Source organism: Phalaenopsis equestris, unplaced genomic scaffold, assembly GCF_001263595.1.
Source record: "Phalaenopsis equestris unplaced genomic scaffold, ASM126359v1 Scaffold000348, whole genome shotgun sequence".
Taxonomy (NCBI): Eukaryota; Viridiplantae; Streptophyta; class Magnoliopsida; order Asparagales; family Orchidaceae; genus Phalaenopsis; species Phalaenopsis equestris.
Window position 1 is genome coordinate 2011 of NW_018164790.1, and position 18318 is coordinate 20328.

Genomic DNA, 18318 nt, shown 5'->3' on the forward strand with positions numbered 1-18318 from the left:
TAGTTCGGAACTCCTCATGAGGAACCAAGAATTGAAAACAGAACAGACTTCTAGTCATCCCAAAGTCTTTTCTAGTTATGAAATGACTTACTTATCAGGTTATGATGATTCACTCTATGTCTGATAGTTTAGTCTCACTCTGCCAGCAAGAGCTCCTAATCTAAGATCGAAGGTCGACGACTAGACTAGATCAACCAATCAACAAAGCCCATTCATTCTCTCATTTCTTATACTCTGTCACATGAGGTTGTGATTCACAGACAAATTGAGATTCCACACACACACACACAGAGGATAAGAATTATTATTTAGTCATATGCGGTTGTTATTCACAGACAAATTGAGACTCCACACACACACACACACACACACACAGAGGATAAGAATTATTATTTTTAACAAATTTAATAATATTCTTTTCCCAAACATTTACTGTTGCGTGAAAGTTTATTAAATCCAAAAAAATAAACGTTATAATACAGTTTTTACAATACAATTTCCTCCAATGTTAACATCAAAGATTTGCTCCACGAAACCCCTTCAACACTGCTCCGCAGGAGATCGGAAAAATGACAACCATGGAAGGTAAAAGAACTAACAAAATAAAAAATCAGACAAAAAGAATTAAAATGAAAGCAAAATCTCAGTGTTTGATCCTCTTATCCTCTTATCATCTTCCAGGAACCAAACGTACCAGATTACAGAAGGCATGAAATTCTCACGCACAAGATGAAATGCTGAGCAGGACAACATTAAATATATTTTTCCGTATTTCACCTCAAATATGAATGAAATAGCACAATCTCATCCTCCTACAACAAGTTGTTCTGCCTGTTAAGCCTCACAGGGAAGCCAAAGTTTTGGTATATCCTGATATTCCCTCCCAGGCCTGCAGTGACAACAACTAGACCCCATGCATTTGAACTCTCCGTGCCGCTTGCAGCCACCTTATTGCCTCTGCCACCCCACCCCCAAGGCACAAATGATGAGGACGAATTAACAGAAAACCGGAGGGAGCGCAAAGAAGGTGAGTTGCTCAAGCCAGATGAAGCACGCGATGACGATGCTTGCGTTGTCTCGGTGCTCGTATGAAGCATCTCCTCCAACGAGCCCTTCTTTGGGAAGGGGTTATCAATGCTGAAGGTTGATTTCTGCGATCTGTTTGATGCTCCTAGGTTGCTTGAGGATGGTGATGGCAGATTATGCTTCACATACTTGCTTCCATTGTTTGGCCATGGTATTGCAACTGAGACATCCTTACAGTAGAAGTATTCGTGAGATCGAGTCGTAACCCAACCCTTGCTTTTCCCTCCACCGGCACTACGTTTCGTGCCACGCTTCCATATGTAGACATTGGAGTCCTCGCTGGCACAGACAATGTATCTTCCGTCGGAAGAGAAGGATGCTGATATCTGACTGCTTGTATTCCGAAAACCTAAAGTTGCAGAGAATTTATATTGTTCGGATTATCTAAAACATCAAAATTACAGAGAATTTATATTGTTCGGATTCCCGCATAAAGGCAAAAAAACAAATTTACAAGCATCTCAAAACTGTTGAAGCATAATTTGAGAGCACAAAGAGCAATTGGTATACCAGAAAAAATTTCAGAACGGGGGCAAAACAACTTGTCAAGAGATTTCTCAACCTTTTTAATTCACAATTTTAAGAGATTCCAATAAATTTAAATAAAAGTCATTGAATAAATATAATTTACTAATATACTTAAATTTTCTTCAAAATGATAAAATTATATACATCACCCTAGAACAAAAAAATGGTATCCACCTTTCATTCGTACAAATCCCACTATAGAAAGAATTCACATAATAACAGAAGAGGCCTTGTATTTGCTCCCATAAAATCTTTCATGGCAGACAAAACCTCAAGAACCGATCCATCCTAAAATTGGGTTCCTATCCAAGTAACAGATAGCGCACGTTGGTCTCAAATTCTCGGACCCAGGTTGTCGTTGCAATCTCAACAAACAGTATCACAGTTCTGCTTTAGGTGACCTCCACGACCTTCCAGCTCTATCATTGCGGAAGCAAGCTAATTGGGTCTTATTAGGAAATCGGAAAAATCAATTTTGCTACAAACCAACACAAACCCATCCAGCTCTTCCTCGCAATTCATCCCGAATTCAATTTTGCTAAAAATGAGATCCTCAGCCGCAACTCATCCAGGTCTTCCTCGCAATTCGCATCACCCCGAAAGCCACACACCTATTTGCTCACCATTCCTCATGCTACAGCATCCTTCCTTGCCTGAACTCTTACTATAAACCAACACAAACCCAGCAACCATGCTCTCATATCCTTCCCGTACTCCGATCCCGCAACAGAGCAATTCATCTTTCTTTTGTATAACCCGTCCTAGCTCCTACCCAACGGCCGCATGAAACACTTCAATTTATTCTCCTTTCCCTAATTTTCTTCTCTAAATAGAGAGCTACTTCTTTTTCACTCCCTTTCTCTCTCTAATAAGAAACAAGAAAATCATAGAAAAAGAGCAAAATATATCAAAAAAGGGTTGTGTTTGTTTCACTCCCTTTCTCCCTCTAATAAGAAACAAGAAAATCATAGAAAAGAGCAAAATATATCAAAAAAGGGTTGTGTTTGCTTATGCCTTGATATTCATGTCAAATTTATCTTCAACCACCTCATGCACAATAGCATACAAGGACAATAAGCATCAAATCACATTGTTACAACTTTGCAGGGAAACCAGCTTAAAATTTAATACTTACTCTATTCCAATAGGACGAGAAAATCTTGTATTTATCATGTAGATGTATGAATGTCTACACATACTTTTAGGCATACAAATTAAAAGACCTCCATGGAGGTGTTGCAAAACACTGACCATCGCGCCTTATAAACAGGTGGGAAAGCCTCGTACTCTCGAGACAACACCCTAAGAAGATACAATGTCGAGAGGTTGAATAGACTGAAAAAAAACGGTACTTAGAAGAATTTACTTAATAATTAAATGACAATTAAGAGAAAAAATACAAAATAAAAGAACAATTGAACACTTAAAATATCATGCAAATAATGTGCAACTAAAATTAGAACTAAGCATAAAACTGGATAACAGTGACCTTAAAAACCGGTCAACACACTAGTGAAGCTTACAATAGACTTGAAAATCGACCTTCAAATAATAACAAAGCGCATAATAGAACTTACAGAGGACTTGATAGCTCATTAACAAACACGAAACAATCTGCAATAAACTCAATAGCTCATCTACGAGCACAAACAAGATATTTTAATAACTGTTTAAACTATTTGTTCTGGCTAAAAAGGCATATATTGAACGCAAACAAAATGTAAAGAGGGACTATAAGAAATTTAGTTGCTTGGCGGTAAACTTGAAGAAGCTTCAATAAAATTCAAAATTCAGCAAACTATTAACTTAAATATATCAATAAATGTTATATTTTGAATACATAATGGCTCATTCACCATCAAATCAAAAACACATACATATAAACGAAGAGAAGGCGTTGTTTAAGGAGTTCAAAATGAGCTTTGCATGCATTAGGATGTTCCCACAAATTTGATTTGATTAACTTTAGCTTTTACACAAACTTCATGAGGCATAATTCAACTCACGTATATTTTACCCAATGAGATGCAACTTGTCTTACATGGCTTGTGAAATTCTCTGAACAACATTTAAATCTTTAAACCAAAATACCAGCATATACTCCAACCAACATGGTTAACACTCAAACATCACGTTGAAAATTTTACATGTGTTAAAAGTAAAATTAATTTAAATTTAATTTTCTCTGAAAAGCATGTAAATATCTAAATTTTACAAAAAAAATATTCTTTTCAAAATTATATCTGAACTTATTTAATAATTCGCACTCTTGAGTGGGCAGTTTTGACCAAAGGGCAAAGTCATAAGTCTCACATTGGCCAATTTAATCCTGTTTCTATTAGAACTGGAGTTGACAAGCCTGAACATTTGTTTGGCTAGTCAAATCCTTCTCCTAACAAAAATTGAAGTTCGCAAGATTGAGGTCATACTTTAATCAGTCTAATCTTCCTCCTGATAAGTACTGAAGATGCCCTAGTAATAATTTTATGATAAATATCAATTGAAGCTATAATAGTAAATAATACAAATGATAAAATGCCCCAATGGTTGTCATATTGAAAGTAAAACATAACAAGAGTAGTTTACTTATAAAATAAAGCTCTCAAGATTATAAGTTCAATAATTCAATTTGTCAATGATGAACTTTCACATTATAATCTCAAACATATGGTTCCATCTTCAAAACTAAATAAAAAAACATTTGAATAACTTAATAGATTTAAGTTATGAAGGTGATCCTCTATAAATGAGATAGAATCGATAAGATTCAAAGTTATCTATACCCCCGATGATTGTTGTGACTGCGATCTCAATCAAATGAGCTTATTTTCAATCTTAAGCTAAAAAATATTTAAATAATTCAATTAATTTAGGTTATGAGCTTGATCGTCGATATAAGGTTGTATATGGGTTGACAAGGTTAAACATTACTTAAGACTATGATGATTGTAATGAATTTAAATCTCAATCAAAAAGTTCTATCTTATAAATAAATAAAAATGTCAAATTACAAAAAAATTCAAATTGCAAAAAATTTTTAAAAAAGTTCAAATGAAATGCATCACTTAAAAGGAAGATCAATCTCCATGCACTATACACAATTACTTTTCAAGGGTGACAAATATATATTAAACTGAAGTTCATAAAGACTGATATCTATTAAATATACAATGATATTCACACAAAATAATTTGCGCTAGTAATGATATGACACAAGTTAGAGAAAGTTGTGTTAGATGGTTTGGTCACGTTAAGCATCGAGCATCTGATGATCCAATTAAAGAAGTAAATGTTTTAGATCCGACTTATGTTAAGAAAGACGGAGGTAGACCTAAAAAGACTTGGGCTTATTGTATAAAAAATGATCTTAATTTATTAGAACTAAAAGAAAATATGACACTAAATAGGACGCAATGGAGAAAAAGGATTCATGTAGCTAACCCCACGTAGTGGGATTAAGCTAAAATCGACATAAACTTGTCCATTTAGACAATCATCTAAACCAAGTTTATAAAATCTCTTTAGACAAAATAATTTTTTGTCGTCAAAATCAATTTTTGTATCAGGAGAAAAAGGATTCATGTAGTCGACCCTACGTAGTGAGATTAAGCTAAAATCGACATAAATTTGTCCATTTAGATAATCATCTAAACTAAGTTTATAAAATCTCTTTAGAGTATCAGGAGAAAAAGGATTCATGTAGCCGATCCTACGTAGTGGGATTAAGCTAAAATCGCCATTTAGGTAATCATCTAAACTAAGTTTATAAAATCTCTTTAGACAATAAATTTTTGTTGTCAACATCAATTTTTCTATCAGGTTGGGTCCACAACCTCCTCTCACTATGTAGACTAGGGACCATGAAAATTTGAGATAATGGAATCATAGAATCTTGATCAGTCATCATTCCCGCCACCATACGCTCAAAGCTCACAGTAATAAATTTTATAATCTAAAACATAAATCTACTACTATTACTACTAAATTTAATTCTAAATTTAATATTTTTTTCTTTTTTTTATCAATCTTGATACTCACAATTAAATGAGGATCGTTTTTATCTCTTTTATGTATTATTATGTATTAGTTTTATACTTCTGCAGTACTACTACTAAATTTAATATTTTTTTTTCTTTTTTTTATCAATCTTGATACTCACAGTTAAATGAGGATCGTTTTTATCTCTTTTCTGTATTATTATGTATTAGTTTTATACTTCTGCAGTATCGAATGCATTGTCAGGATAGTTCTGTTACAGACAACATTACTTAACAAGGGCAAAATGAATATATTTATCCACAAACAGCTGCCCCAAACAACCAATCAGTTTATCCGGATAAGCTGTTGATCAGCAGATTATTCAATAAGCTGCAGTTGACCCAAACAGAACCTAAGGTTCGTTTATCTGGATAAGCTGCTGATCAGCAGATTATTCAATAAGCTGCAGTTGACCCAAACAAAACCTAAGGTTCGTTTATCTGGATAAGCTGTTGATCAGCAGATTATTCAATAAGCTGCAGTTGACCCAAACAAAACCTAAGGTTCACTTTTTCGCATTCCACCAGTTTTTCTTCTTCAAAATTACTAATTGCATGCACATTTTGACTATTCAAAATATATTTGAATGGCAATAAAGTTTTTGGGCCAAGTGAAAGAATAAATGAGATATATCTAGTAGCAATTGATGGAATAATTATGAGTGTCTAAAGTATTGACGGTAATAGTGGGGCCCATTTATTGTTTGCACCTAAGATCTTTATGAGCAGATTCAATCAAGCTTATTTGTTATTTCTACTTAACCATTCGTCTTTAGGCGATATACTGAGGTGAACTTTAAGCGTATTCTTTGAATCTGACAGAAGTTTTTAATATTATTATCAACAAACTGCATCATTATCCAAAAATATTATCATACATAAAAATATTTACAAAATAATATTAGTCCAAATAAAATTGTGAATAATTTTTGCATAAACTTTTATCAAAATAATTGTCTCGATCCACTTTAACAAATCATCAATCTTAACTAAAATATATATTTCTTTCGTCCTTTTGCAAAAGATAATGAGTCAAAGAGAGCCACCCCTTAAACTGCAAAAAGCAATGTTGATTAATTGTTGTAATCTATGAGATGATTACAGTTGCATATAAGCAAATAATCGACATAGCTCACACTTTCTCAAAAATTCTTCTTAATCCTATTCTAGAGTAGGCCAATAATACTATAATCGAAGAACTTAAATCACCAATGTTTTGGCTTCATAATAAATTTTGCATTTCATCTAATTTCACACATAGGAGAGATAAAGATGCGACCGAACTTCAAAATAATTCCTCCTTGAAGAACAATAATGAGTCAATTTAAATTTAAACCATTTTGGATTTATGACATCCGATGGGATGATGCCTAATTTTAAGTAATCTTTTAATTGGATTTATCCAACTAAGCTTTTGTTCTATATTTACTTCCATGATTTCATACTCAATAGTCGAGTGAAGTCAGAGAATTGATTCTCTTCTTTCAATATATGCTCAATTATGAAATACTCAAATTTCTCTATTTCAATTTTTAATTTGAAGAGTTATATCAAAATATCTTCTCTAGCTTTGAAGTGATCATTCACTTGATTAACTACAAATTAAGCGTTAGATTTGACGAGCAAATGAATTACTCTAATTCCTACCTAATTTTATACCAACAATAAATACTTCATATTCAGTTTGATTATCAGTTATATCAAAGCATACATAAATGGAATGAAAAAAGTGATATTCTAGAAGGACCGTGCAGTATAATTTCGCTTCCCACTCGACTTCTTAAGGCTCCATCAACGAACCGCATCCTCAGATTTTATTTTGATACTTTCATTCCTTATTCAAATTTTCATTAAAAAAAATCTGTTAAATATCCATCTAGCACATGTCTTGATAGCAGCCCTTGATGTATAAGAAATATTGAACTCAGTAAGCTCACCCATTTAAATAATCTTCTAGAATTGTCTGATAAAACAATTGCTAACTTCAAAAGATAGTGATAACTTGAATAGAATGAGCTCATAAATAAGATCGCAACCTCCACAATACAATGAATAAAGTCAAAGTGAGTTTCTCCATGATTAGATATCTAGGTTATGGCCCTCAAAAACTTTTGCAAAAATAATAAACAAGAATATTCTTTTTATTTTATTCTTGAACTAACACTGAACAAACTGTTTTTTTTTTCACATGAATATAAATAAACATTTTCTTTGTTGCCTTTGGGCTATAAAGTAATGATGGAGAAGATAATAAAGTATTTAGTTGGGTCGAATACTTATCTCAAGATCTAAAAAAATAATCTATTCAGACTAGAATTATGTCCAATCAGAGTCTGCATTGAGTTCATATTTCTTAGTGATAACATTTCTGAGATGGCTTTTACTTTTTCAATATTCATCTTAATACCTTCTAGACTAAGCAAATAACTAAAAAGTTTACCATAACCAACCACAAAAATATATTTCAATGGGTTTAATTTCATATTGAAGTATTAAAGGCTTCTTTTCGATCTTCTATAAGTTGCTCAGATAATTTACTTTTGAATAGAGATCATAAATATAAGCTTCAAATTTCCTTCTACTTTTCGATCAGCAAAAATTATATCCATCAACTTCTGATACATGAACTCAATTTTTTAACACAAAGGACCTTACATTGTAACAGTAAACTTCATCATTAATAATTAAAGTTATATTTTTACTATTTGCCAGATGCATTTTAATTTGATGATATCCTAAAAAAACATCAACAAAACTCATTACTGATTAGCCAACTACAGAGTCAACCAATACATCAATTCACTGTAAAGATAATTGCCTTATGGACACGAAGAATTTAAGTTAGTAAAAGCAATACATATTCTCCACTTATTTGATTTCAGCACCATAATCACACTCGCCAACCATTCTGAGTATTGCGTCTCCTCAATAAATTTGGCATTCAACATGTTTTGTGCTTTCTGATAAATTGATTTGACTAATGCGGTTGTCATATGCATTATTTAATAATTAATGGCTCAAACTTTGGATTGACATGTACTCCTGAAAATTCTTCAGAAGTCCAAGCGAATACGTTAATGGCTCAAACTTTGGATTGACATTAAGTCAATAATAGGACATCATTATCTACTCCTGAAAATTCTTCAGAAGTCCAAGCGAATACATCATTATATTCCTTGAGAAAAGTAATTCGATCTTCTTTCAATTTGGCATTGAAATGTAAACTAACACAACAAGTTCTACCCATTGCATCTCTTAATACAGCGATTTATTTAATAGCTTCAATTGTTTTCGATCTACTTCCCTTCAAAATTACAAGCGAAACATCTTGTGCATTGCCTACAACCTTTAGATAACACGCTCGGGATTGCACTGAACTCCTCGCACTTGTGCATTGCCTACAACCTTCAGATAACACGCTCGGGATTGCACTGAACTCCTCGCAATACAAGTATTTTTCGACTCCCAAAAAATGCTACTGTTGCATGGTAATTTTATACATTTGCCTTGAATATATTAAGGATAGATCGGCCAAAAATACAACTATAAGTAGTGGGAGTATATATCACTATAAAATTAGTCATCGTTGTGAATTGTTCTCCTCTCTCTGTCATGGATAAAGAACAATATTGCATGTTTCCTTCCACTCTTTTGAAAATCTATAAAGTGGTTTTGAAGTTGGCATAAGATGTGAATTGCCTAAATTCATCTGCCAAACACTTCTTTAAATAAAATACTAATCGAACTACTAGTGTCAATCAGGTTACTACCTATCATTAATTCTCAATCAATGTTTTGATAACAATTGCATCATTATATGGGTTCCCCTTTGCCAGGAAATTTTCATTAGTAAAGACGACTGGAAGTTGAGCTAATACCATTGACCTGAAGGTAATTGCCAAGTTTACCACTCTTGATCTAAGCTATTTGAGGCTAGAGTAGCGAGAAGCCCCATTTTCTTCTCCTCCTCGAAGTGTTGATACTATTCTTGCGATATAGATAGCTCACGCCAAGACAAGTTTATTTTTGTACCTCTTCCATAAGGGTTTTCCCTTGCCTCCTTATATTTGCGCATGTGCCATAAAATCTTTCCACTTCTTCACCTTTATTAACTCTTCAATCAAATTACTAAGGTGACAATATTCCTTAGCGTTATGGCCATGATCCCTATGGTATACACAGTATTTCTTTGGATCATGCAGCGACCATCTACCTTCATACAGCGAAAGTCTTTTGAAGAAATCTTATTTTTTGGCAATTGAAACTCTCAGCGGAGTAACTATTGGAATTGGATGACTAGGAGATATTGATCTCCTCTCCTCTCTTCTCTCTATCAATCTCTTCTCAAATCAATTCCTCCTATCCTCTTGCTCTTTCTACAAAACTACTTTGTGAACTTCTCTGAGTAGGGTAACTTCTCCTTTCCATCTAAAATTTAGGATTTTTTTTTTATAAATTGACCACTGCTCTCTATTCTTTACTATAGATGAGCTTGACAGAGAATTATACTCATCAATGGATATGTGATGGTTCTTCAGCTTGAAGAGTTCCATTAAGGTTTTGGGCATTACAACCCAAGAGAATATTGAAATGAACCTTATCTAAGGTGCAAAGCCAACCCAATAAAAGCAACTATTTCTGGCTCTAAATCCATAGCCTCCAATATTTGTTCTTGAAATATTATAATGAAACTTAGTAAACTTTCCCAGAGCTCCTAACAAATTCTCAGCAAGGCGTAAGAACTCTTTTACAATTCTATGGCTAGCAAGTTGCGCAATGAAGATGCAGTTGAATTCTTCATAAAAAGTAATTGCTCCCTTTGGCAAATTACTGTATCAGCGACGGATTCATTCCTTCAAAGTCATGAAAAACAATGAGGACGTCAGAGCATCGTTTATTTTAACAAGAATAATACTAAATCAAATGAAGTTAAATGATCAACAAGAACTCATCTTCCTTTGTAAGATTTCAGATATGGAATCACGAATTTGTCTCATGCTTTTGCTTTTGTTATTTCCTTTGTAAAGACATTTTCTAATGGCTCCTTCCACTTTCTACATTCCCTCCTTCTATGATCTAAAAGAGAAGACCCTTCACCGTCAAGATAATAGGATTTGTTGTCCTTAGCCGGTATCGACAGTAGAGCTCTCCTTACTCTTGCCATTGATACTTTTCCTCTTTGAACTACTAATTCAGATCATCCATATGGTATTCGAACTTGGGCGTAACTTTAAGTACATGCTTCAAATCATTAGCATCATTTGCTCCTTTAGCTAATTTATTGGTTGAATCACAAGCTCTCCTGTACACTCCATGTTAATTCAATCTTCTCAAGCTTGTATTTCTTCCCCTTGCAAAACTCTTCTTTTGGTTTGCGTCATGATCCATATTACCGCACTTTAGAAGATGTTAAATCCTAAAATGTCAGTAGTATCACACCACCTAGGTAGAATTTGTAAGTGAAGAAGGGTAAAGAAGATTTAGAAAATAGAAAAGAAATGAGAAAGAACACACCTAGGCAGAATTTGTAAGTGAAGAAGGGTAAAGAAGATTTAGAAAATAGAAAAGAAATGAGAAAGAACACACCTAGGCAGAATTTGTAAGTGAAGAAGGGTAAAGAAGATTTAGAAAATAGAAAAGAAATGAGAAAGAAACCATTTTCCTTCGAGGATAGACTCTACTATTTATATGTTTAGGTCGAATGTGTTCAAGAAGGGTTAACATAAGTGGTTATATAAAAAGAAAGACTGAAACTGCATGAAGTGCAACATTGTGTTTATTGAAATATTTGATGATGTCATGGGTATATAGAATGAACTGATAAAAGTATATATGCCTTGCCGAGGTGCACTATTGATTCAATTTACTGAACATAGACCATTCAAATTTCTTGACGATTGACTAAGCCAAATGTTACTATTTTGCTTGATTAGAGTAACTGAACTTAGCTAAATGACTTCGAAAAATGATGTATGCCTAGTCATCTTGGCAAGTTGATTAGACTCAGCTACTGACTTACACTGATTTTTGCCCTTTTCGATTATGTTTGGAATATTCTTGTTCTAGCCACGTGCCTGAGATATCATGCTCCGCTAATCCTTAGTCCTTTATTGACATACAATATAAGCACTTGAAGCTTTTTTATGTGTAAAGAAGATAACATATCAATATTATCGCATATGTTTAATATTTATTAGACAAACCAACAACATTTAATATTGTATTCTTTTCGTATCATTGAGGATAAGTCATTTATTATATTTTTGCCTTACTGTTTTAGATAGACATGTATCAATATTCTTTCAATTTCAATAAAAGGCTATTGCAATTCTAGCTTTCGTTTAACATCTGCACTCCCTGGTAAAATAAAAAATATATAAAAACATCAATAACTTATTTAATTAAGGCCCAATCAGCACATAAAGTTGTAGTGAAATAGGAAAGCGATAGAAAAAAAAACAAAAAACTTGTAAATGGTGTGCAGATAATCATGGTGGAAATATAGTGATGTGAGAACTCTAGAATTAAACCTCTGAACTTGTGAATGATATCAACACCATCAAAGACTCGAATCATTGAACCAGCAGATGTTACCATGACATGGGACGGATTATCCGGCGCATACTGTATGGAATTAAGTTGGTTAGCACCACAAAATCAATCACCAATAAAGTGTTAGTTGCACGTTTAGAAATTTAATTTCTGGACTTAATTATAATTGATCAATAAAATCACGATATTACGAAAGCAAATTAGATGAAAAATCATGAAAACAAATATATTTATCAAAAACAAAATTTACCTGGAACCCAGTTATCTTCTTTGCGTTTGATTTCTTTTTCTTGTTACTGATATCAATTTGACTTCCTTGAGAAAGTTTATCATCTGCTACACATTTCGAAAAGAAAAAATAAAAAGTCAGCGATTAGTAAAAATGATTTACTGAGATTTATGCTTCAAAAATAACAGGCCCTGTCAACCATTCCCTGCTCAAATTTTCATACTAAAATTTTCAGCAATCAAAATTTTCAGGTTCCTCGATAACTACACTGATCACTATACAAACAGTTTAAAAGATGAGGTGGATCATGATAAAGTGTATGAAGTTCAAGCAAGCAGCATACCAGAAATGTTGTAACAACAGAAACTTCCTTTATGCGAACCTACCAAAGCTCCCTGGAACAAAGAAAAAATCATCACCAGAAGGATTTTAACAGGAATTCCAAACTTAATGTTTCAGTTTTAGCGCTGCTCCAAAAAAACAATGCCAACAAGCATAAAGAAACATTTTTCCTCCACCTGACCATCAGGAGTATAGCATACAGCAGTAACCATTTCATGGAGGTCACTCCAGTCAACAACCTGACGTTTTGGAATACTCCAAATGCGGACTTTGCCATCAAGAGATCCGCTAATGAAGTAATTATCATCCATGGGATTGAACTGGATAGACGTTACTGTCAAAACATTAGCCAAAAAAAAGCTTAAGAACATTAAAAATGCTTTGTATTGCTTCAAATAAACAATAAATAGTGATTCGTATGGCCTCTTGAATGAAAGTTGAAAAGTTTCCCGGATGATAAAGTTAGTGCTCATGACCGAATCACTAATGTTTTATTCAAAAACTTACCGAAGTCATTGTGTGCAAACAACTTTAGACAGGTCCTGCTCTCCATGTCCCATAGTCGCACAGTTTTGTCCATAGATGATGAAAGAAGATGCTGTATCTCATTGAGATGGATGAGACAGTGGCAAGAAGTAAACAAATGAATAACTGAATAAAAATACTACTCATTTAATTTCTTTGTGCATAGAATACATTTTAAGAAAAATGTATTAAAGCTGTCATAGAACTGGCCTTGTAAGTCATATGAAACAAGCAACTTGTTTTTCTCAGAGATTCGTGAAGGGAGATAGTTTTGCTTATGCACCTTTGATGAAGTCATAGTGTACGCCCATAATATGTCAGCACGAATCTCGATGAGATTTTATGGACTAGAAGATAAGCATGGTCCACCGAAGTCAAAGGTCAAATCAATAAGAACCCACATAATCCGATACCTAACCAAGGCTTCCCTGAAAGTGTATAAAACCTGCTAAATGATAGCCTATCAAGAAATGAATCAGAGCATACCCAAGCAAGAAAGGGATCTGCCAAGCTCCTCAAAAAGACGCCATGAATCATCTCAGAAAGAACCAAAAGACTAGGGGTGTAAATGAGTCGAGCTTGAGCGAGCCCAAGCTCAGTTCGTCGTGTTCGGCTTGTTAAAAAATACCATATTTCGTGTTCAGCTCGTTTATTAATCTAGCTAAAACTATTTGTTCGTGTTTGACTCGCTTTCTTAGCGAGATAAACAAGAGTTGTTCACAAACAACAAGTCGTTTTGATAGCGCTAGTCACGCAGTCATACAATATTAAGAGTAGGGGCAAGATTTAAATCTTATTATTTGTATTAAAATATTTATTTAAATAGAGTTTAACATATATTTATTATAATTGATTATAAATTTTTGTAAATTGTAGTCAATTAAATTATTAAATAATAATCATCAATTATATATATGTGTATAATTTAATTATTTCGAGTAAAAATAAGTCGAAAACGAACAAAAAAAAACTGTTTGTGTTTGAACAAGAGTGACTTAACGAGCCGAACACGAGTTGTTCGCGAACAAAGATCTGTTTTGACTTATCTTTCTCATGCTCAATTATTTGGGTGTGCTTCACAGCACAATCTCGGATTCAGCGTTCTACAAGGTGTGGTAAACCCTACTTAAGACCTTCTAATACCACTAGCACTCAATGTGGCACCAACACAAACCTCCTTAGCAGTATTTCAATTAAAATGGAGCAACCTTTCGCATTACAATAAAGTGTCCTCTGGCCAACAACTTAACCTCATCTTAGCAGCTGGAATTCCACTCAAAGGGTACTACAACTAATGGTCGGACAAAGTGAGCTGACAGACCAAAAGTCATAACCTAGCCAACCAAAAGCCCATAATCAGGCCAACTGAAGGCCAACAGTCGGGTCCTCAGTCATAGACGACCAAGCCAGAGTTCTTTTTTATGGTTTTATTTATCTGTACATTTATTTATTCATGTATTTATTTATGATAAAAAAACCCTGTAATGTCCTTTTTCAAGCAGGGGCAAGCAGATAATTGTACACTTCATACCCCTGAGCCTATAAATAGGGGGTCATTTCTACTAACAAAGGGCTAATGAGCTATTCAGAATAATTCAGTATCATTCCCTCCCCCCCCATCTTTCTCATGCTCCATTATTTGGGCGTGCTTCACAGGACAATCTCGGATTCAGCGTTCTACAAGGTGTGGTAAGCATGGAGCATGCTAAAAATAAGAAGATGAGCGCAGCAAAGAGAAGAAACTCAATTGAGGGACACATAAAACATGAACTGCACTAGAGAATTTGTTCAGCAACAAATCCAGAAATTGAGGGACCAAATGTTGAGTCAGATGACAGAATTGACCCGAGCAATGCTTGGAGGAAGGGAGCATTTTTCCCAGAAGCAAAGTCAAAGGGAGCAAGAGCTTAAACCTCAAGGCCGCTTAGCAGCTCAAAGGGCAGAAAGATTCACAGATTCCCAATTCCAAGATAGTGATGGGATTGTACCAATGAGCAGACAGCAGTTTGGGCGCTCAGCCGAAGAATCCATTCTCCTGACAAATTTCAGCCACTGAACCCCAAGAGAAGTTTGAGACTCCATCACTCGACTCCTACAATGGTCGATCTGACCCGAACGAAGACATCGTCTCGTTTGAATCGTCGATCTGTCAGCTGAAGATTACCTATGCACCGAAGTATCATCTTTTATTCACCACACTAAGTGAATCGACCCTCATGGTTCAATGGTTTGCAAGTTAGAATAATCACATCCTTTGTTGATTTCAAGAGGATATTAGTGACACAGTTTGACACCGTGCAGAAGCCTCAAAAAAGTTCACAAGCCCTGAGGCAGATTAAGCAGGGGCAACATGAGAATTAGGACATATATACCACTCAATTCTAGAAGGAAATGTTGAAAGTACGGGACCTGGAACCCGGAATAGTGCATGCAGCCTTATCGTAAGGACTGAGGGGAGATCAATTCCAATATGCTCTAGGCATGTATAAGCTAAAAACCCTGGCTGCATTATTGAAACTAGCCAACAGCCACATCGCCACAGAGGAGTTTGTCAGCAACACCAGCGGCCATAATACAAAATCATCTAATTTTTGTCCACGAAAGTGAACCCAAAAGTACAATGGGTGGAGACCAAGGGATGGTGAGCATCCAGCTATCCGACCCAGTCGTGAGGACAGTCCACAACCACGGAATAATATGGGGACCGATCGAAACCACCATCTTGGAGGTCATCAGAGGCACACCGACCAGCGGCTATCTCGATATTATGAGTGGCCTGAGAACGAAGGCACCAAGAACCACACCCCTGATGGTGTCAATAGCAGATCCAGTAGAAGCGGTAAAAATGAAGGATAGTTCACGAAAGTACTTCCCATGATAGCTACAACATTCCTCTGAAACCCTAAGAAGTACTATGCATATCACCTCGGCCATGACCATGTAAAGGAGGAATGCTGAGAACTCTGAAGCTTAATCGAAGAGTTGATCCGAGCAGAAAAGCTCAAGGAGTTTGTGGCTCCTGGAGCAGCAACATAAAGACACGGGAAGGCTCTGGTTGAAGAAATCTCACATGAACCCATAAGGGTCAATGCTACTAACATTGTTGAATTTTGTTCAGGCTATTTTAAGAGGAGTCAGAGGATGTATGTTATGAAGAATGAAATAGTTTATATATAAATTTTTGTATGGGCATGTTAAGAGAAGTTCACCCTCTTATGATACAGGCAAGGAACACTAGTGTACCCACGAGTGTAGATATTATCCTATCACCTCAGACAATTATGATATTTAGATTATTAACCGTTGAGCCGACGAGAGATTATCGGCTAGAGAAGAGCAAACACATTTCCACCTCAAACAATCATATAAATTAGATCACAAACTGTTGTGCTAACAGAATAATATCTGTCAGTGATGTGTTTGATTATGTTGTGACGGTGCTCCTCAGAAGAATGCCAAAGTTGAATGTATGAAATAAAAATATAGTTAAAGATTAAACTTTGAAGAGTACGTTTAAAGTTAATGCACATTAAAGTACAAATTTATTCTAATAAATAAATGTCATGAATATATACATTACATTATTATAAAATCTTCTATAATGAAATATGATGGACTAATTGTCTATTGTTTTCTCTTTTTTCGGTTACTATAGTTTAGAAATATAATTTCTCATCAGCAATTTGTTTTAATATTCTTTTAGGTTTTAAGTTTTTGAACAAAAAGATTACTAAAACTTATATAGAAGAAGAGATCAGCAACCATAAATGTAACTTTTATTTGTTGATTAAAATATTTTACTTTAATGGCTATTTCAATTAATATTTAGATATTAAACTATTAGTGATAAAAATAGAATAACAGAAAATTTAGTTCTACTGTCTGACCGTTCGTTCCCACCTTGGCTAATTTGAAATCCCGGGTCGGATCGTGACAGATTGATTCGGGTTTATTTAGAATCAACTAGGAACATTTTTATATCATTTAATTGATCTTATTGAGACATTTAATTCGATTATAATTTGCTAAAATCCAAGATTTAATGATTCTTAATTTAACCTTAAAAATTTCTTATCTCAAAAATTGCATTAACATTAATACTTAATCGAATAATATTCTATGAAGCATCAACAATATTTGACACAATAATATCAATTGGTGGCAAAACTTCATGACAATTAATATGTTGTCCTTGATGACACAAATAGCACTACCATACCAATAATTGTGCTTAATGCTTCACAGCTTAATGTGAAAAGAGCATATCAGGCGATTCAAGCAAAAATAAATAAATAAAATAAAAAAACTACAGCTCAGCAACAAACGAAGGGAACTTTAGAGTGAACAGTAAATGGAACACAATAACTCAAAAGAATTTCACCATGAAGCTGAGAGTATACCTGAGATTTGGACCAGCAGAGGTCCAAGACATCATCAAGGTGACCTTCAAAAGAGCAAAATGGCGTCTTAGAGATCGAGAAAATGGTATCCGGCAAGACAACATAATCCGGAAGAGAGCGTTTTCTGCTTCCGAGCCTGCTTTTCTTCCTCTTCCTATTGGACGGGTGCGAACCCAGAATAGCAGCCTGCTCCAACCGAGAAGACGCTGACATACTCAGGGCTCCCGCGGCCGATGAAAGGCACGACTCCTGCTGCCGCGGTGAAGAGAAGGTCGAGAATGTGTCGGATTCCATGACCTGCCACACACGCACGGTCCTGTCCTCGCCGGCACTCGCAAGGAATCGGCCGTCAGAGCTAAACCTCATACACCAAATCGAGCCTTGATGAGCCTGGATCTCCTGGCACATGTAAAGCCCTGTAAGCTCCTTGTAAGATTTCCTATGCCGATGCACCTTGAGCCAATCCAAAGAGTTCCCATTTACAGACGATGACTTTCCAACGCCAAAGACTTCGCCAGAAGCGGCAGCAGCAGAAACGCCGTGGTACCTATCCTTCTCAGAGATGAGGCCGGTCACTGAGCTGGCGACGAACTTGATGTTCTTGAGCCAGCTTCCGCTC

At 35.0% G+C, this 18318-nt stretch overlaps 1 protein-coding gene across 1 annotated transcript in view; it reads right to left on the reverse strand.

Annotated features, from left to right (window-relative positions):
* Positions 1–643: 643 nt before the first annotated feature.
* The window catches only part of LOC110026069 (WD repeat-containing protein 44-like), an 18905-nt gene continuing 1230 nt past the window's right edge, over positions 644–18318 (reverse strand). The window contains 7 exon segments of the mRNA XM_020726851.1: positions 644–1435; positions 12182–12275; positions 12454–12536; positions 12776–12827; positions 12951–13108; positions 13282–13372; positions 17700–18318. The exon segment at positions 17700–18318 is cut by the window's right edge and continues 5 nt beyond it. Coding sequence (XP_020582510.1) covers positions 813–1435; positions 12182–12275; positions 12454–12536; positions 12776–12827; positions 12951–13108; positions 13282–13372; positions 17700–18318 — 1720 coding nt within the window. The 3' untranslated portion in view covers positions 644–812.